This window comes from Triticum aestivum, chromosome 3B (genome assembly GCF_018294505.1).
Source record: "Triticum aestivum cultivar Chinese Spring chromosome 3B, IWGSC CS RefSeq v2.1, whole genome shotgun sequence".
In the NCBI taxonomy this organism is placed as follows: Eukaryota; Viridiplantae; Streptophyta; class Magnoliopsida; order Poales; family Poaceae; genus Triticum; species Triticum aestivum.
This window is the reverse complement of record NC_057801.1, coordinates 543,418,001-543,439,273: the sequence shown is the minus strand read 5'-3', so window position 1 is coordinate 543,439,273 and position 21,273 is coordinate 543,418,001. Positions and strand designations below refer to the sequence as shown.

Genomic DNA, 21,273 nt, shown 5'->3' with positions numbered 1-21,273 from the left:
CTGTAACCTCAAATGGGGCATTGACCATCTCAGTAGTGGTCGTGAGCGTATCTGGGGTCGGTTCGGTGGCTACCTCCATCTTCTTGGAGCTCTCTGTCTCGTGGGGATCAGCCTCCCGCGTCTGCTCCAATATCGGCAGATCTTTGCATGGTTCTCCTTGGTCCATCATGAAACTGACGAATACTAGGAGACCACTGAAAGGAAAACACAATCGCAATGACAATGAAACAAAAAAAAGAGTGAGGATCGGTTACTGCTTTGCAAAAGTTCTTTTTTTTCTCTGAACGAAAATATACCAACATCACGGATCCGCTTACCTCTCCTTCCTTGGGAGAGAAGAACAGTGGTAGATGCGAGTGTTGCCTTTCTTGAAGACGGTGAGGGAGAAGGGGATTCAGCGAAGAGTGAAATGATGGTTGCTTCGTCCGTCCAACTTAGACTGCGGGGAGGTGGGGTTTTGTGATACGACGGCTCGTTACTGCCGCGCCACGACTGGGGTGACTCTCCGCCTGCATACTGCCTTCTAATTTGGTGGATGGCATTTGGGCCCATGCGCTGCATGGCCCGCATGTCGATGAACAAAAGTATAACGACATTCAGTAGAGGGAGACGTTTTAATGACCTAGGAGGAGCCAGAAGGGGTATTGTATCCACTGTACTAGTAGTAATTGTTTTTCTGGGTAGTTGTAGAGTGTCTGCACTGTACTAGTAGTAATTGTTTCTCTGGGCCCAAGACAAAACAGCCCATCCACTAGTAAATAGTAAAATCAATTCAAAAGCCCATATATTTACTGAATGAGAGGCGCTACCCACACCCAGCACACCGCCCCCCAAAAAACCTGGGTGCTCTTCTTCCTCCTTGCTCCCACCCACCTCACGTCAGCTTGCTCCACTCGTACCCCCAAATTCCTCACCTCACTCCTACAGAAAACCCCAGCTCCCCTTCTTCCTCACTACTACAGAAAAACTCCAGCTCCCCTTTCTTCACTCGCACTACAACTGGACTTGTCATTCATTACTCTGCTCAAATCCGTGAGCGCGACGCGACGCCCTCGAGGAAAATGGAGTCGGCTGACCCCAGCACCAAGAAGATGAGGCTCCCGCCAGCGGTGACGCCTGTTGTAGATCCCGCACCGGCAGCGCGGGGAGAAGCGGCGACCCCGCCCCCACCGGATCCCAGGAACCCATAGAATCTCGGGTGGACCGCATCAGCGATCTCTCGGACGCCATCCTTGGGGAGATCATCTCGCTTCTCCCCACCAAGGATTGTTGCCGCACCCAAGTCCTCTCAATTCGGTGGCGCCCTCTATGGCGCGTTGTGCCCCTTAATCTCGATTGTCGTCAACTATGTCTCTTCAATGATTTTGAAATCCCACAGCCATCATCTCCTCCCACCAGGGCTCCGTTCAAAGCCTCTGCATCCCGTCATGCTACCTGAGCAAGCATACCATACCCTGCACGGTGGACGCCTGGCTGAAATCCCCTGAATTCATAGAACTACAGCTGCTTGAGTTCTACTATTCCCCTGGAAATCACATACCACATACCGAACGCCATGAACTTGTGCCCTTAGCACTGATGTCCATCTCGTTGTTTTTCTCCTCTCTTCACACTGCCACCTTTGTGTTGTGCTACCTACCAAACAATCTGGCACTAAACCTTCGACTCCCATTTCTTAAGAAACTTTCACTTGTGCGGGTTCGTATATCGGAGGCCTCATTGCACAGCATCATCCACTCCAGTTGCCCTGCCATGGAGTGCTTGGTGCTTGTTTTCGCAGTTAGAATCGGTTGTCTCCAAATAAAGTCGCCTAACCTTGTAAGAATTGGAATTTCTTTTGACAGAAGGCAACTCATCATCCAAGATGCCCCTTCACTTCAAAGATTGATCCTTGATTCTAGTTATTCACCGTTGCAAATAAACGTCCTCTCTGCGCCTAAACTGGAGACCTTGGGTGTAATACATGATCTCTGTGCTCATTTCAATATGGTGTTTGACTCCATAGTTCTTCAGGTACTTTATATTATCATCTACACTTGTAACCATAAGCTGCATTTTAAATTTCCACACATAAGTTATATATCATCTTGGAGTACACATTTTGTACTAATATTATGTTCTATGCTCAATGAAGAGTTTCTCCATGGATGGCCTATCAATGGTGCTGGATTCTGTCAAGATCTTATATATCCAAATGAATAGTTTTGATCTGAACAAGATTATTGGCTTGCTGCAATGCTTTCCATGTCTGGAGAAGTTGTATATAAAGGTGATAATTTCACGCACATTGGAAGCCCGCGTATAGTGTACTAGAATTAACCGTTTAGCTGTTGCTCTTTCGACACTCTTTTTCTAGACCTTAACTGTTTTCAATCTTCATGTCTATTTAGGCAACAGGACGGGGTAAGAAAGTTATAACCAATCGGTGGATTCATAAGCATCGGGATTTTCTCACTTCTCATGAGATTCGATTGAAGACAATAACGCTAGAACGATATGTAGCCAACCGTGCAAACACTAGATTTGTCACATTCTTCCTGCTGAATGCGAGGTTACTATTATCCATCAGGCTTAAGTTTATCATCGGCATGGTTTTGACGGATGGGTATGTCGAAGAGAAAAAAGAGGAGTTTCAGGTGGGCAAAAGAGCTTCTGAACATGTCGGGCTTCTATTTACAACATATTGTGGTCATAATCCGGTAAATTTTATGACCTAGGATGTTCATCCTATGGACCTGACCGATCCATTTGACTGTGACTGCCAAAACAGTGCTAGAGTTAGATGTTGTTGCCCTTTTCAACCTGGTTTTTTTTGTAAACCTGATGAACAATTAACCCTCGTGCTTTTGTACAGTTTGTAAGCTGGAGTTAGATGTTCCTGCCCTTTTCAACTCGGCTGTGACTGTCATATTTTCTTTGAAACAAGGCAATTGGCTTGCCATTCGTTTAATTTAGAGTGAAATATTGTAACAAATCCCAACCAAGGGAAATAACATCACTCTCGTCGGCTGCTTGAGCTCACTGTGCATTACAGAAGCCAAGTGATTAGCCCCCACCAGCACCCACAAACTTATTTCGAACTAGCACATCAAATGGGCTGTAAATTTTCATAGGAAAGGCTGCATGACCGTGACAGATTTGGATTCTGACATTTGGGACTCGCGAGGAAATAGCCTATCCAAGGTGGTGTCGACTTACTAGCCAGTCAACAAACGATTCTGCCTACCAGCCGTTGGATTGACATCCAACATCTGTCGTGTATCTTCTATCTCTTGTCTTCTTCTTCCTCCAGCCGCCCAAACCAAACCACCTAGTCAGCTCCGCCTGCTCCCGCCTCCCATGGCTGGCTACGCCTCTGCCGCCCTACCGTACGTACCCTCCAATGTTGGCCAGTCCCTCCCTCTATTCCCCCACACATCCTATTATTCTCCGGCGACGTTAGCCCCAACACGCACTAGCACCCGAACCAGTCAACCCTCGTACTCCCCTCCGCTTGCGACTGGACCGGTGCATCTTCCACGACTCCTGTTTGTTCCGTCCGAGGCCTCATCGTCGTCCTCTGCCTTGCGGCCTTGGTTCACTCGCCGTGCGCGGTGCGCCACCCTCTTGCGTTGTCAACGTCGTCAACAACCGAGAGGAACAAGGAGATGACTATATGTGGATAGGATTACAGTAGGGACCCACCAGCGTCATGGCAGTACGCAAGCAAGTGCCTCTATATTACAAGCCCAAAAATATGGTTCCTCCTAATGGTTGGACATCTGGGGCTCACGCCATTGTCAATGTAGTCGATAAATGAGAGAATTACACTACAAGCGGCTGACATTAGGGACCCAGCAGGTCACACAGTTTTTTTTGAGGAACAAGCAGTTGTTATTTAAACTAGTTTTAGCGACGGATCAGGGTAACAACGGGGCTGTGTGGGGGATGTGGCCCGTCCAGCCAGGGTTTTATTTATGTTTACCACATCATGAGCCCAGTTCTGTTTTTTTTCTTGCTGAAAATGGCTATCCCAGTTCTATTTTTTTAAAAGAAATACCCAAACGAGGCCTACTTCCTTTATCGGCCCTGTTGGGCTGCAAATCTTTTAAGACAAGGAGAGTTTCATTCGGTTTGCCTAGAAATGGGTTGTACATTTTTAAAACACATCAAACCGGGAATTAGTTTCAAATTTTTTTCATTACAAGATTTTAAATTCCATTGATTTTTATGCATGGACAATTATTTGGATTTTATATTTATATAAATTATTTTCAAAATAGTTTGAATGTGAATCGATATTTCTGGATTAAAAACAATTGACCGCATCAAAATATGCAAAATTTTGTATACTTTTTAACAGTGGCCACAATATGGGGTGTAATGCTAACAAAAAGAAGATGGGCTCCAAAAAAATTCTTAAAAATTGGCAAATGGGATGTACATTATTAGAAATAATGGCAGATGGGTTGTATGCTGTTTTCCACATATTTGAGGCTGACTTGTGCGCCTACTACAAGTTCGCGTGTATGCTTTCATAAAAAAAGGTTGACGCACACGCAACGCCCTGTTAACTTAGTCAACACAGAGCAGTGACTATTGGATGTCCATCCAACGGCTGTCATGCTTCTTCAATCTCTACTCTTCATGCTCCAGCCGCTCAAACAAGCGCCAGCGGGACTGCCTGCTCCCTCCTCCCACGGCCGGCTATGCTGCCGCGCAGGCCTCATGGCCCCACCGTACTCCCATCGCTGGCCTAGCCATCCCTCTACTCACCCACACCTGCTGTTATTCTTCGGGGACGACAGACGAACCAGTAAACTCTCGTACTCCTCCGCGTGGGAAACAAGTGCCGAGTATTCCCTGGCTCCGTGTCGTTCCCTTCCTAGGCCTCGCCGTCGTCCACTGCCCTGGTGCTCTCGGCGCAGCCTGGTCAACGTGGTCAATGAACGACATCCGTCGGAAGTGGATTGTACATGGAGAGGCTAACATATGGGTCCACGGCTGCACGCAACGAAATGCCTCCTTATTATGCGCAAAATAATGATTCCTCCACCTGACAGCTAGGACCCACAGGAAGGGCCTTTGTATTTCATGAAAAAACCTTCCCCCCGCTGACAGGTCGGACCCACCAGCTATATTTTCGCACGCGAGGAAGTGCCTCCTTATTACGCCCAAAAAAATGAAAACCCCCTGCTAGCTGGGACCCACCATATTGTGTGGCTGACTTGTGGGCCTACTAAGTTGACGGGGACGGAGGGCTTTGTCAACTTAGTCAATACTCCAGTGACCGTATGATGTCCATCCAACGGCCATAGTGCTTCTTCAACCTCTGGTCTTCTTGCTCCAGCCACCCAAAGCAGTGCCGGTCATGCCGCCTGCTCCTGCCTCCCGTGGCCGGCTATGCTGCCGCGGAGGCCTCACCGCCCCCATACTACTCCCACCACTGGCCAGGCCATCCCTCCACTCACCCACACCCCCTGTTATTCTGTGGCGACGGCAGCCTCACACCGCAACCAAACTAGTGAACCCTCGTACTCCTCTCTGCGTGGGCATCCACTGCCGTGTCTTCCCCGGCTCCGCGTCGTCCCCTTCCTAGGCCTCGCCGTCGTCCACCGCCGTGGTGCTCTCAGCGCGGCATGGTCAATGTGGTCAACGACCAACTTCCATGGGAAGAGTACTATACGTGGAGAGGCTGACAGCTGGGTCCACGGCAGCCGCAAGGAAGTGCCTCCTTATTACGCGGAAAATAATTATTCCTCCACCTGACAGCAGGGACCCACCGGATGGGCCACCAGTATTTCGCGAAAAAACGTTTCCCCGTGACTGCTGGGACCCACCGGACGGGCCACTGTATTTTGCGAAAAAACATTCCCCCCGCTGTCAGCTCGGACCCATCGGAAGTGCCTCCTTATTACGCACAAAAAAATGAATACTCCCCCTGCTAGCTGGGACCCACCTTGGTGGGAGGCTGACTTGTGGGCCTACTAAGTTGACGGGGATGGAGGGATTTGTCAACTTAGTCAATATGAACGATTCTAGCTCCAGTGACCGTACGATGTCCATCCAACAGCAGTAGTACTTCTTCAACCTCTGGTCTTCTTGCTCCAGCCGCCCAAAGTAGCACCGGTCCTGCCACATGCTCCTGCCTCCCGTGGCTGGATGTGCTGCCACAGAGGCCTCACTGCCCCCTACTATTCCCACCGTTGGCCAGGCCCTGCGGTGACGACAACCTCACACCACAGCCTAACCAGTGGACCCTCGTACTCCTCTCCACGCGGGCTTCCACTGTTGTGTCTTCCCCGTCTCCGTGTCGTCCCCTTCCTAGGCCTCACCATCGTCCACCGCCCTGGTACTCTTCGTGCGGTGTGGTCAACATGGTCAAGGAACGACTTCTATCGAAAGAGTACTGTACGTGGAGAGGCTGACAGCTGGGTCCACGACGGCCGCAAGGAAGTGCCTCCTTATTACGCGCAAAATAATTATTCCTCCACCTGATAGTAGGGACCCACCGGATGGGCCATCGTATTTCGCAAAAAAAGTTTTCCCCCTGACTGTTGGGACCCACCAGCTACACCTTCGCACGCAAGGAAGTGCGTCCGGGCAAAAATAAAACGATTCACCTTCGTGACTGCTGGGACCCACCAGCTACATCTTCGCACATAAGGAAGTTCCTGACAGTCGGGACCCACCTGGTCGAAGCGTACGTAGCGTTGTCATTATGGTTGCGAATGTGTACGTACATACTGGTCGATGTAGAGGCGCGCACGTGTCGTAGTAGAGGCGCACACGTGTCGTAGTAGAGGCGCGCATGTAGCATGTACACGTATGTACAACGGCCAGGGTGCAAGAAAGAAAATACGGCCACATACGTACATACAGGCAGGGTCTCGAACGCCTACTCGCACATACGTACGGCCAGGGCTCGTGTACATGGCTGGGTCGAAACGGAGGAACTGCGTCGTCGTCGTGTTCATGGGGAGGCAACGGAATGCGTCGTGTTCATGGGGAGGCAACGAAATGCGTCGTGTTCATCGGGAGGCAACGGAACGCGTGGGAGCCAACTGGCTTGGATGGAACAGGCGATGGAAACGAGGCCTGGCGTATCGCAGAACGGAGGAAACGGCCTTGTGTTCGACCGGCCACGTTCGAAACAGGATCCTGTTCATCGGGAGGGGTCTGGTGTACCGTAAAACGGAGGAAACAGACTTGTGTTTGACCTCCTATGGTCGAAATGGGATCCTGTTGATCGGGAGGGGTGTGGTGTACCGCAAAACGGAGGAAACGGACTTATGTTGGAGCACTACGGTCAAAACGGGGGTCCTGTTCATCGGGAGGGGTGTGGCGTACCGCAAAACGGGTCTCCACTGGATACTGTTCATCTCCACCGTCGACCTCCTCCAGCCTCCACGGGCTACTGTTCATCCAACATCGACCTCCTCCAGCCTCCACCTGCGACTATTCATCCATGGGCTCCTATTCATCCAGCCTCCACCGCGCGCTACTCCACCGGCTACTATTCAACCACCCCTCTCCACGGGCTCCTATTCAACCACCCCTACACGGGCTACTGTTCATCCACCCCCACCTTCTATTGTTCATCCAGCCCTCCACAGGGTCGTCCTGTTCATCCAGCCCTCCACGGGATCCTGTTCATCCAGCCCCAACCTGCTCGATCGATCGGGGTCCTGTTCATCTAGAGGCAACGCCACGGGGTCCTGTTCATCCACCCCCACCGCTCACTGTTCATCCAAACCCCCTCGCAACACTCACTGTTCATCCAGAGGTAGCATCGATTGGCTTTAGTTAGCAGCAGTAGCGAAGGAATCGCTCGATCAGGTTCAGTTAACAGCCATCGATCGATCGCTCGGGTTTAGTAACGCGTAGCCTGCAGTGTAATCGCTTGGGTTCAGTTAGAGCCCAACGCCTCGCTCGGGTTCAGTTAGAGCCCAATGCCTCGCACACACGCGCGTACGTGTACGAGAGAAACGCGCATCGCTCGGCCCCGACCACCCACCGTAACCGGGAACACCTCGATATTTTCCTCGCCCTCGCTTCTACCATGGTTTTTTCTGTCATGGACGGCCCAAAGAATGTCATGCAGCTGCGTCTCCGGCCTGCCCAGGACGAAAAGCCCATTTTTGGTCATGATTTTTGTCATAGAAGTAGGAGCCCACCACATCTATGGTGATACCGGGTTTTGTCACAATTATCGTCATAGAAGTGTCATAAGTATGACATAATTTTTTTTTCGTTCGGCCAAAATGTCACGGATGTGTCTTTTTTTTTGTAGTGTAGCAGATCGTCGACAACCAGAGCCAATCGATTGTCAGAACCTTGTAAAACAGACACCATGTTGTCGATGAATTGAACCAAAGCAACACTCGAGGGATGCATAGCAAGAACATCAACCCTCACAATCACATGTGATCTAGATCGCAACCTACACCTACTCATATAACTACTCATGATGCCACTGTTGGGAAACATAGTAGAAAACAAAGAAAATCGCACCTACTATCACCCAAGATTAATCTGAAGATTACCATCATTAAGTTGCAGCGGAAGAAGAACGTGTCGATGTAGATCGTATTAGGAGTCCCTCGAACAATGAATGATCCCCCGTACCGCCCGCGAACATTCCCTCGAATCGAAGACCGAAAGCACGACCTCTCTACTTCGTTGCAAGTGTGTAGCCTTCACAATCTGGCAGCGCTTCGCCATACAGAGCTAATCGTCACTGGAGAATTAGAGAGCGGAGATTATAAGTACATTGGGCTTCTAATTACGAGGACAAGAGGATTAGCCTAGCTCTAATTAGTCAACTAGGACCAACTAGAACTAGAAGAACAAGAGGAGGCTCCAAAACTTGTATGAACAGTTGTGGCCAATACCTCAAGTATATATAGGTTAGAGGGGGAGGGAGAGCCATCCACCAAGGAAGGAGAGCCTCCTTGGGGCGCCGGCCAAAGGGGGCGGAGTCCAACTTCTCCCTTAGTAGGATTCTGCCTCCTTCCTTAGGGAAGGAGGCGCCTTCCACACTCGGGCCCTGGTGGCCCAAGTTACCTTCCACCTCTTAGCCTTTTAGGCCCGTTGATATTAAATTAAAAATATATATATATTAACATCCTCGAAAACATTTTTCACCTATATATTATTTATCAGTGATGCCGATATTACCCGATATTCTCCAAAACCCTTACGGTGGCCCCGAAACGCTTCCAGATCCTCTCGGAACTATTCTGAATATTAATGAAACAATTCCACAAATATATTCTCATCACTCCCGTACCACTAATCGTGATTGCTTTAAGCTTGTGACCCTGTAGGTTTGGTAACTCATAGACATGAACGAAATCGTTCGTTCAATGACAGACAACGGAACCGTGGACGTCCATATCGGTCCAATTGAGCACACGAATGCTATTCGAGTGAACCTTTGGTTATCATGTGATGTTACCTTTGCTTCATGATACTTTACAAAACCCGAGATGCATTGGTATCCTCCTGAGTCACCACATGCTCACTATACCGAAATCCTCGCTACCATTTTTTGTTCTTCTTTCTCGTTATTGTGTCCCGGCATCCCCATGACGTAGTCACCTGTGTCTGGCCATACGATGATGGATTTCGTCACACCAAGAGGTCCCTAAGAATATCTCTCCATCGCCGAATGAGCAAATCCCACTCTCGAGCTATCTAGTCCCTTATCAATATTTCCGATGAACCTGTAAGTTGTCGTTATGATCTCCGTGTTACTAGTGACGTTCGAGCAACCCCAAAGCCCACCGTACGGTAAGAAGTAACTATGATACTCTTCATGGTCTAAGGAGCAAAATCACATGTTAACACTCTGTGTTATTACAATTGATTACAAACGACATTACTCAATTCATAAAAAACAAGTTTGGGTCAATTTAATATGATTGTTCTTCCAACATCATAATCTCAATGTTATTTTAGGACTATCATTACACTTAACGATATCCTAAGATCTGGAAAACGTGATCACCAACAACACTTCAGCTAGTCCCAGAGGCGAGACTAGGAACCTTTATTTTATCCATTTATCATTTCACATGTGCATATGAGTTTTCCACTAAATAGCATATTCCGGATTCATAACCGTTATAGCATGAAATGTAAAAACTTAACTACGGATATGGAAATATAATAATACAATAGTATTGCCTCTAGGCCATATTTGCAACACGGAGAGGTGTCTCGGTCATGTTTACATGATTCTTGAACCCGCAGGGTCGCACACTTAATGTTCGATGACACTAGAGTAGTATTGTGATGTTTGCATTGCTGGCCGAAGGTTGTTCAGAGTCCCGGATGTCACGTAGAGTTCCAGAATGGTTCGAAGGTAAATATTTGTATACGGGAAGTCCTGTTTTGGCTACCGGAAAAGTTCGGGGGCATGCCGACAATGTACAGGAGGCACGAAAGGGTTCGGGTGGTCCACCTGCCTAGGGGGCACATAAGCTGTATGGGGGACGCCCTCGCCTATATGGGCCATGTGCACCAGCCCCCCACCAGGCCCATGAGCCAAAGAGGGGCAAACCCTAGGGGTGGGAGGCGCCCCACCTGACTTGGTGGGCAAGCTACCTCCTAGGGCCGCCGACCCTCACTTGGAGGAGGGGCTAGGGCCTGTGCCCCCTCCCCCTTGCCCCTATATATAGTGGGGGTGAGGTAGGGCAGCCGCACCCCTTCCCTGGCGCATCCCCTCCCCCTCTCTACCACCACCTCCTCCCGGTTTGGCTTGGCGAAGCCCTGCCGGTGTTCCACCACCACACCGTCGTGCTGGTTGTGATCCCATCTATTTATCCCACTCCACTTGTTGGATCAGGGAGGAGGAGACGTCACAGAGCCACATGTGTGCTAAACTCGGAGGTGTCGTCCGTTCGGTGCTAGATCGGTTGGATCGTGATTGGACCGCGAAGAGTACGACTACATCAACCGCGTTTTATATGCTTTTGCTTTCGGTCTACAAGGGTACATAGACATACTGCCCTCTCGTTGCTATGCATCTCCTAGATTAGATCTTGGGTGTTCATAGAATTTTTTTATTTTCATGCTTCGTTCCCCATAACTTTGATGAAGTGGACAACAATGGTTCGTGTGTTTGCTCTTCTGGCTTCTCCATTCAATGAAGCACGGTTAGGTTCGGCTTCATCAGGGAGCTAGTGAGGATAGGCCTCGCTGGTGCTGTCTGGATGAATCGGGGATGATTGTTCGGGCCTCTTAGTTGCGTTCTTCCCGGGACAACGATATAATCCACAATCCGATGTTGTCGGCTCCTGGCTCTGACAGGTGACTTCCTTTCCGTTGTGTTAACAATGTTACCCTAGTTCTGAGGTTAGTCTGGAGATCCAGAGGTGCCATCGAGCTTTGCCCATAGCGCGCCAACAACGAGTGCAGGAGGAAGACGTCAACGATATCCCCAAGGACCTGTATGTTATTTTATTTTTGTAAGTATCGTTTTGTAAGGGAACAATTTTAATACATATCCTTAGCCTTCTCGCAAGAAAAACAGTAAATGGAATTTTTCTTACAAGCAAAGTGCAAAGCAAGTAAGCAACAAATAAAAACAATTATATGAATCATATAGATCGTCTAGTTTCCATTCCCCCCTAAAAACTAGGGAAACGTTTGTTGCCGGACGCTCGGCCGGTCGCGGCCACGCGAGCAAGTGGCCCTCCTACCCCCGAGCGACACGTATGTATAGGGCCCATACCCCAATCGTTGCCTTATCTTCTCCTTCGTCTTCTCAACCGCTCGTTCCTTTCTTATCTGTTCTCTCTCCCCCACCATGCGCCCCAATGAGATCGTTGTTCCAGTCAGCTTTCTCCCCCATATGCCTCCTCCTATGGAGCTACTGCAATAGATGCTACAACCGCCAACGAGGGGTGCTACAACCGTCGTTGAGGGATGCTACAACCATTTTTTGTCTTTGCTTCAATCAACTATCGGAGTTTTTGTTGCTGGAACTGGTGTTATTTTTTTGCTGGAAGCGACCAATGTTTTTTGCTTCAAAGGACTAGTGGAGTTTTGTTTTACGGGATTTTTTTGCTGGAACTGGATTTTTTTTGCTGGAACTGACTTTTTTTTGTTTCAACTGTCTACTTAAGATTTGTGTGAGATTTTTGATGGATCAGGGTGCAAATCGACGACGAGGGCGAACCGGAGGCATCGACCAATGCGGGCGAAGCTGCAACCAACTCATTTTTGTCACCATCGAGCTGCATATAGAATTGTTGCAATAGCTGTCCGATGAGAGGCAGAGTTGAAACTGACGATGTGGCGTAGCTGCATCAAAAAAGGTACAACAGGGTGACCGCAGGCGAGTTGCAACGAGCTCGGGCGGCGTCTCCAGCGAGCTCACGCGGCGTATCCAGCGAGCTCGAATCAAGCCGTTTTTTTTTTGCACGAGCGGGCAGCAAAGACAAGGAGGTGCGGCCATGGGCGGACCGCGTGCTGACATGTTCAGTTGTGGCGTTGACTAGTATGGAGACAGGGATAAGGAAGAAGATGAAGTGGGATGGGATCTAATTACACGGCTGTTGGAGATTTAATCATGCGGCTGCGGTGCCACCGGCCCAAATTTGGGCCGGCGCGCTGGCGCGTATAGGTGGCCTAAAAACTATGCCTTTTTTTTGGAATTGCTTGTAATTGAAGAAACACGCAAGTTTGAAAGAGACTGTTTTCACTATTGTTTGCTCGATTACCAGCCTTCTCAATATAAATAAAGGAATACTGATAAAGCAACCAAAAGAAAGCAAAACAGAGATAACCCGTCGCTATACAAAACTTAGTCTAGTCTTATCGTCTCAACCGGGACGCCGAGGCCTTTGCTTAATCAACACACGAGAGGGCCCTAAAAACAAACAGCACAGAGTAATCAATCGATCCTTCCTTCTTCCTCCTCTCTCCTCACCTGCAACCTATCAACCGCCCTCCCCTCCCCTTCGCCTCCCCTCCAAGCAAGCTTCCCATCGCGACCAAAACCCTAGCCCTACGATGTCCGGCTCAGGCGGGCCCTCAGGCCGCGGCTCAGCAGGCGGCACTCGGAGCTTCGACTTCGGCACCGACGACGTGCTCTGCTCCTACGACGACTTCGCCGCCCCCTCCGAGCCCAAGCGACCCGATCCAGTCGACAAGGTATCGATCGCTCCTTCCCTCCCTTAGATCCCTTCCGCGAGCAGTATTGGCTGGTGTGCCAAGCTCTGGTAGAAGCTTGGGGCTGTTCTGGTCTGCGAATCCCTCCGTTCCATTGGGGGAATTTGGGACGAAGGATAACGAAACTCTGTTAAAGTGTCCCATGACGAGTTCGCATGGGAAAATCTCTATTTTCACTGTTATTACGCGTCAGTTGTGCTTCTGCCCAGGGTATTATGCGCCCTACGTTTTAAACAATTTTGATTTATTTATGTATCGTGATTGAGGGAAACTCGCGACATGTTTATACCTGTATAGAAATGTTACAATCCAGTGTTTTAGACTTTTGGGTCGTATGCTTTAACCTCACTGGGATATATCACCTATTTGTTCAAACCCTGCACAGGTTATTGTTTCTACAATGCTAGTCAATAGATAGGAAAAATTAAGGGACCAGCTCGAAAACAATTTGAATCATGCTGGAAATTTCATACCAATGCCCTTTATATTGCTGGATGCTGGAGGGTTTTGTTTTGGTTATAGATAGGAAAAATTAAGGGACCAGCTCGAAAACAATTTGAATCATGCTGGAAATTTCATACCAATGCCCTTTATATTGCTGGATGCTGGAGGGTTTTGTTTTGGTTATAATATTTAACTTTCATTCATTACTTCCAGCGATGAACTTATTTCATAATCCTGTGGTTATAATGCTCAACCTTCATTCATTACTTCCACTACTCATTCTTGTACTTCTGCAACAGGATTTTCATGAGAGCAGATTTGGGAGACCATCTGTTAAAGTTTATGAACAGGAGAGTTATGCCAAAGAGGATGTACTTTCTGCTGTTGAGAAATGCATGAAGAAATATGCTGATAATTTGCTAAGGTCTCTTGAAGGAATCACCAGCAGGCTTTCACAGCTAGAGATTTATTGCTATAAGCTTGAGAGGTCCATAGGCGAGCTTCGAGCTGATGTGCTTCGTGATGAAACTGATCTAAGATTAAAGTCTCTTGAGAAACATCTACATGAAGTAAGTAAATACTACTACCTCTGTTTACAAATATAAGATGTTTTGGATATTTTAATATGGACTACATACGGACTGAAATGAGTGAACAAACACACTAAAACGTGCCTATATACATCCCATTCACAAAAAAGTTAGAACATCTTATATTTGTGAACGAAGGGAGTATTATTCAAAGTAAGTCCGTTTTGATAATATAGTTCTTTCAGGTGTATTATCAGTACAATCATGCCATATGTTCATTGATATATACTAATATCATCATATGTATGAATTTATTTGATGTGTATGCACTTATTGTGTCTCTGGATGAAACTACCTTGGATATTATTAAGTCAGAACATTTTGTTAGGGAGTAAAAGGTGGATGCACACAAGCCACATACACCACCACCACCATGTGTGTGTGTGTGCGCGCACGGCACATTTCGTCAATCATAGGGATCAAATCGTGTGGATGGCAATGAACACTCGCTCTCCCACCGTTGGCCAACGGGCTTTCCATGATCCGTTGCATCAAACATCTTATATCACTTACATGTGATGTTTACTCCTTTGCCTGTAAATGTTTGCTCCAGTTTGTTGCTCCGATGTGTCTATTTATGCTCTTGATCATCTAGTAATTGTGAGTTCAGACTAAGTAGCGAAAGCCATCGGTATAGGAAGTATAAGGTTCAGATATATTTAATCTATATTACATCGTTTGTTTTTCCGCTGTGGTTTTTTCTAGCTTATGTTTCTGTAGTATTACCTCATGTGATTTCTTTTGTTCCACTCCAACCAGTTTTTCTTGGTTAGTTGAAACAAATTGCAGTTGCACACTTGCACTTATGTTCAATCTTAGAACAATGCATCAGGCTGTTTCCTTCTTTAATTTAGAAGGCATTTCTAAAATATTTTGAAATGGTTATCGACTGTAACTGTATGCTCTGTGCTTATATGCCTCAGTGAAGATGCAGCACAAGTTCGAATGTGTACTTACTGATTGCCAACCAGTATGATATCCTAAATGATCTGAGACTCTTGGCAGTTTGATTTTGATGAGCCAGTGAAGTAGCCAACCCAGGCATCTCTCATCTGAGGTTGAAGTTGATCAAGCCCAAAGTTCAGGGTTTGGCTGGGCCTATCCTACACTGATCTGATATTTCCAGTTATTTAGAAATCCAAGCTAAGCTAAACTGAATGTTCAATATGGTTACTAAAACCTATTAGGTCTGAACCATGATGATTTTCTGCATACCATAGTCTTGTTTTTTTTTGGCATAGGTGGTTTATCTTAGAGGAATAGGTGAATAATATGAAATCTGAGGTCAGTTTGGTTGCATGCATGGGAGGTTTCGCGCATGTTCCAAAATTTATCACTCCTTTGGTCCTACCTGAATCACTAAGTCAGAAGTGAATCATCATAAAAACACTTGGAGTAGCACACTGCATGGTTGGAAGCCAGTTTATATGAGTAAAAAGACAATCAGCTAGGACGTCTGGACTTGCTTTGCCCTTCATCTTACTGTGGCCTGTCCATGGACAGGCCCTTATATAAGTTGTATTTGAGCCAATTATCAACCTGTATCACTGTATGTGCCTAATCTGCACCTTCCAGATTCTAACCATTGGTATCTCAACATAGAGCTGGAACAACCAATGATCTTTCTCTGAAAGAAACACATTTAAGCCAACCCATGGACAGTGACACCAGAGGATATAAGCATCCCTGTCGCTGAGATCTGAATGCACATGAAGAATGATATGTTTCTACTTTATGATGAACCTGTTTTCGTTGCCTGTTATGCGCTCCGCTCCTCTGCTAAATATATTTATGTCTCGGTAGACAAATTTGTAGCTGCAGTTGAAGCATATACAGTACACATAACTTGTGATGGTAGCTGCAGTTGAAGCATACACAGTACACATAACTTGTGATGGTTCTAACTCTTAACATCTACATTGTTTTGTTAAGAAATACTGTTAAAAATCTGAGATGATCTAGCCAGTACGTTGTTGTACTTTAATTTTCATATGCGCATTGTGTTACTGCTTATGTGTGTGACAGATCTTGAGTGTTAATCTGTTAAGAAATTTCTAACCGTGACTAAAATTTGAAACGGTGCAGGTGCACAGGTCTATTCAAATCCTTCGAGACAAGCAAGAGTTAGCGGATACTCAGAAGGAGCTAGCCAAGTTTCAACTTACACACGATGAATCTAAAAAGAAAGATGTGCTGACACCTTCTTTCCCTGAGCCAAAGAAGCCTGAAGAAAAGCGAGATGCAGCAAGTCAGCAGCTGGCACTTGCTTTGCCTCATCAGGTGAACTCATCGACACTTGTACCTAGAGCTTCTGGACCAGTCCAGCAGTACAATGATCAATCTGTGCAGCAGACAGCCCCTAGCTCTCTTGTACCACAGCAGGACCGTTATGCCGTTAGCCAAGCCATTGTTTACTACCCACAACACCAAGCTACAGGCAACCAGGACACACAAGGTCAGCAAGTACAACAAGAGGTGCAATACCTGCCAGTGAGGGCTCAAGCTCCAGATGCCCATGCTTCATCCCAGCCTCAGTCAGCAAATCAATCCCAGCCCCAGTCTTACACTCCTTACCAGCAGCAGTGGCAGCAACAGCAACCTTCTCGTTCATCTCCTGCACCAGTGGCTCAGCAACAGCAGCCTTTCTCCCAGCCATTTCCTCCACCCGTGCAGCAGCCCCAACTATCTAATGCTCACCAGTTTCCAACACAACCAGCACAGCAGTCCCAGGTGTCTAATGTTCAGCAGTTTCCAACACAACCAGCGCAGCAGTCCCAGTTGTCTAATCCCCAACAGTTTCCTCCACAACAGCTGCAACCACAGCAATCCAACCCTCATCTTCCTCAGACAGCGCAACCACAACATCCTCATGTGCAAACTCAGATGAGACCCCCCACTCCCCCACCAAACTACTCTGGTGGCTATCCACCCCACCAGCCATTGAACCCTTCCCCTGAAACTCTGCCCGGCAGCGCGGCTATGCAAGGACCATACAACACTGTTGCTCCATCAGGTGGGAGTCATTCTGAAGTGCAATATTCATACGGTGGACCTGGCATCCCGCCGTCTCAGCCACCACCGCAGCACAACATGCAAAGGCAACAGCTTCCTCCTCCAGGCCAGGGCTCTTTTGGGCCGCCTCCAAGTAAGGGGGCCTATCCTCCGCAGTATGCGCCGCAGGGGCATCCGCAGGGTTACAACACATCGTATGGCGGCTACCCGCCCAATGATCCTTCTGCAGCCCAGGCACCACAGATGCCTCCAGGTGGTGTTGGTGTGAGCCATCCAGGGTCATCGCATCATCACATGATGCGCGGCCATCCATATGGAGATATGATCGAGAAGGCAATCACCATGGGATATCCAAGGGACCAGGTGCTGAATGTGATCCAGAGGATGACCGACAGCGGGCAGCAGATAGATTTCAATGCATTGCTCGACAGGCTGAACGAATCAGGGTCCGGAGCACCCCCGCGTCCGTGGTGATTTCGTCTTCGCCAGAAGCCGTGTGTGTGCCACAGGGGTGGTGTCGTGATATCTAAATCAATCTAAATAAATAAGATTTGATATGATGCCGTCTATTGATTCTGTCCGTACAATGTACATACAAACATCGAGCTTGAATTTCATGTGCCCCCTGACTCGTGCACGTGCACAACTGGATTACGGTGATCTGTTCTGAAGCAAATTATTTTCAGCTATCTTGTCATTTTGTAGTGTGCAATGTCAGGTGATGTTTGCTAGTACGTTTTGAATTTTGTTAGTGTTCTGTCCATCATGTTGATGTGTTGTCCTGATCTTATCATAGTGTGTACTACAGTCTACAGTGAACGGTACGCTCTTCCAGCTGGAGCCGCAACTTTTTCGTACAAGTATTTTTTTTTGTCCTTTCCAATATTGCCCAGCCTACGAAAATCACGAGAATATCAGAGTATGGACGCCTACCTGTCTTTCCAGAAACATTTTCTTTTCGAACTGCAGATCGGAAATTGGAGTTAGAGATCCTAGGGGCCTAGTCTTCGGCCCGCCTGGGGAAACCCTAGGGGCCTAGTCTTTCGCTCTGGGGGAGAAAACGTCTTTGTGGCGGACTTTGAGATCGAAAGAGACAGAGATCGTGTCAAGGAGGGGTCACCATGGTATGTGAGCAAGCATGCAGTGATCCTGGAAGAATTTATTCCCTGCATGCGGCTGTCTGAACTAAAATTCGATAGGTTGCAGGTATGGGCTTCGGTAACAAACTTGCCGTTTCATCTTAGGGATGATGCTTGGGCTGCTGCGATCGCTAAACAGTTGGATAAGAATGCTACTGGTGCTCGGATTGACCCAGTTGGGGGTTTCCTGAGAGCACGCATTACAATTGATGTGCAAAAACCATTGAGGAGATGGATTTTGATTGAGTCAGAGTGGAGGAAAAGCCAGGATCTCTATGATATTCAGTATGAACAGATTCCTCACTTCTGTTTTTCGTGTGGTCGCCTTGGCCATTCGGATTTGTTTTGTCCGACACCCGGAACGCGTGATGCAAATGGTGAGCTGCCTTTCAAGGCCACTTTAAGGGCGTCAGATGATTGGGAAAAGGGGCCTTCTGCAAAGGGACAATAGAAGGATTCAAGCAGCACGCAAAACTCCAGAAAAGATGCAAATTCTCCGTCTAATGCAGCGGACAAAAATCCTGAGGTGCAGTCCCCTAGAAAGGAACATAAATCTAATGCTTACAAAAGGAAAGGGGGTCCGCAGGTTCAGATTTATAGGAAGGTCACGCCGGCACTCATTACAGATGGTAAGGGGGCTGATCAAGCTAACCATGAGAAGCCATCTTGTAGTGCTGAGCATGAACATGACGAGTTGGAGGGTGGACCAAAAAGCAAGAAGAAGAAACCAACACCACCCAGTTCAAAGAATTCGGCAGCATCTGCGGGGCAGCGCTGCCAGAGTCAATGATTTGTATAAGTTGGAACTGCCGGGGGCTTGGGAACCCCGAGGCAGTTCGCGAGCTTCCAGTGTTGCGAAGCAGGAAGGGCATGCCCTTGTCTTTGTCATGGAAACAAAGATAAAGGGGAAGAAGGTGGAAAACTTGCAACGTACTTTGGGCTTTGCCAGCAGCTTCGGTGTGGACAGCGATGGATTGAGTGGTGGCATTGGATTGTTTTGGTCAAGAGATGTCATTGTCAGCCTGGAGAATTACAGCAGTAGCCATATTGATATCACCGTCAGAGAGCTGATCTTTCTGAATCGGAGTGGAGGTTTACAGGTTTTTATGGAGCACCACGAGTTGAGGACAGACACCACAGTTGGGGTTCCTAAGAACTCTGCATAATATAAGCCATCAAGCTTGGATGTGTATGGGCGATTTCAATGAGACACTCTATGCAACAGAGCACTTTAGTCGCAGGTCTAGACCGGAGTGGCAGATGAGAACCTTCCGGGAGGTCACCGAGGAGTGTGGTCTCCAGGACATGGGCTGGTCGGGTGCCCCTTACACTTGGGACAACCGACAAGGAGGAAATAGCAATGTTAAGGCGCGCCTGGATCGTACATTCGCAAATGAACATTTTAGGGCTCGTTTTGAACAGTCTCGAGTTCGGCATGTCAACTCAATTGAATCTGATCATTGTTTTGTTGTGGCCGAAATAAGAAACAATATCACAATACAGGGTCAGCGAGGGCCAAAGCCATTCCGATATGAAAATATGTGGCAAACCCATTGTGATTATGATCAAGTTGTTGGTGAAGCCTGGTCTCGGCACCATGGACAGGAGGGACTCCAAGGATTGGCACATACACTTTCAAAACTTCAAGAGGACCTTGGTTCATGGGGAGCCCGAGAGTTTGGTGATCTGAGTAGGAAGATAAAGAAGCTGAAACAACAAATAGAGAAACTTCGGCTTCGGTCTATTGGGCAGGGTCCATCTGAAGAAGAAAAGGGCCTAGTTAAGAAGTTGAGGGAGGCTTTGTACCAAGAAGAAGTATGGCTAAAGCAAAGATCGAGGGTACTTTGGCTCCGCTCCGGTGATCGAAACACAGGTTATTTCCAGGCCCAAGCGGCCCAGAGAAGGCGTATTAATCATATAGCCAGCCTTAACCATGTGGATGGATCAGTGTGTAACAGTTTAGATGACATTAACCAGGAAGTGCACTCATTTTACCAACATCTATACCTGTCTCAAGGGGGTGCTGATTTAAGTGAGCAGCTGCAGTTCGTGCCACATAGAGTTTCGGCGGTCATGAATGAAGCAATTGTGAAACCCTTTGAACCTAATGAGATTAAGGAGGCGCTTTTCCAAATGGCGCCGTCCAAGGCTCTTGGTGTCGACGGGTTTACTGCACGTTTTTTCCAGTGCCATTGGAGCGTTATTGAGGGCGATCTTGTGCCTGCGCTGCTGGATTTTCTAAATGGGGGAGAACTACCTGTTGGGTTTAATGACACATCTATAACCTTGATCCCCAAGGTGCGTAATCCTCAAGATATTACACAATTCCAACCCATCTCTCTTTGCCCGGTTCCTTACAAAATTGCGGCAAAAGCCATTGCAAACCGGATGAGGGTTTGTCTGGATGAACTGATAAGTGAAGAACAGAGTGCGTTTGTCCCCAGGCGTCTGATTATAGACAATATTCTTGTTGCATATGAAAGTATACATGCCATTAGAAGACGGAAGAAGGGGAAAATTTATGCGTGTGCAGTGAAACTTGACATGATGAAAGCGTACGATAGAGTTGAATGGCACTTCTTGGAGGCCATCATGATCAAGTTGGGGTTCTACTCATCTTTTGTTCGACTGATTTTGAAGTGTGTTTCTTCGGTCAGATTCGCGGTGAAAGTGAATGGGGAATTGCTACCTTTCTTCACCCCATCAAGGGGGCTGCGGCAAGGATGCCCTACTTCGCCGTACTTGTTCCTACTGTGTGCAGAAGGCTTTTCCTCTCTGCTCAAGTATTATGGAGGGAATTATATTGATAGGGGAGTTAGAGCTAGCCTGAGAGCTCCATGGGTAAACCATCTTCTTTTTGCGGATGATAGTCTTATCTTTATTAATGCTAATATTCAAAGTTGCACCAGGCTCGTTGCTATCATCAG

The 21,273-nt window shown here is 47.6% G+C and overlaps 1 protein-coding gene across 1 annotated transcript; it reads left to right on the top strand.

Annotated features, from left to right (window-relative positions):
* The first annotated feature begins 12,834 nt into the window (after nt 1-12,834).
* Nucleotides 12,835-17,904, top strand: LOC123070813 (mediator of RNA polymerase II transcription subunit 15). The gene is made up of 3 exons (XM_044494160.1): nt 12,835-13,143; nt 13,905-14,174; nt 16,281-17,904. Exons 1-3 carry the CDS (start codon nt 13,003-13,005, stop codon nt 17,679-17,681), a joined length of 1,812 nt encoding a protein of 603 aa, XP_044350095.1. The 5' UTR covers nt 12,835-13,002; the 3' UTR covers nt 17,682-17,904.
* Nucleotides 17,905-21,273: the final 3,369 nt, after the last annotated feature.

What these genes read in the sequence shown, in the direction of transcription:
- LOC123070813 (XM_044494160.1), top strand. Translation starts at nt 13,003, where the DNA reads ATGTCCGGCTCAGGCGGGCCCTCAGGCCGCGGCTCAGCAGGCGGCACT. An exon ending in GACCCGATCCAGTCGACAAG is followed by an intron (nt 13,144 to 13,904) that starts GTATCGATCGCT and finishes CTTCTGCAACAG; the next exon opens with GATTTTCATGAGAGCAGATT. An exon ending in TTGAGAAACATCTACATGAA is followed by an intron (nt 14,175 to 16,280) that starts GTAAGTAAATAC and finishes GAAACGGTGCAG; the next exon opens with GTGCACAGGTCTATTCAAAT.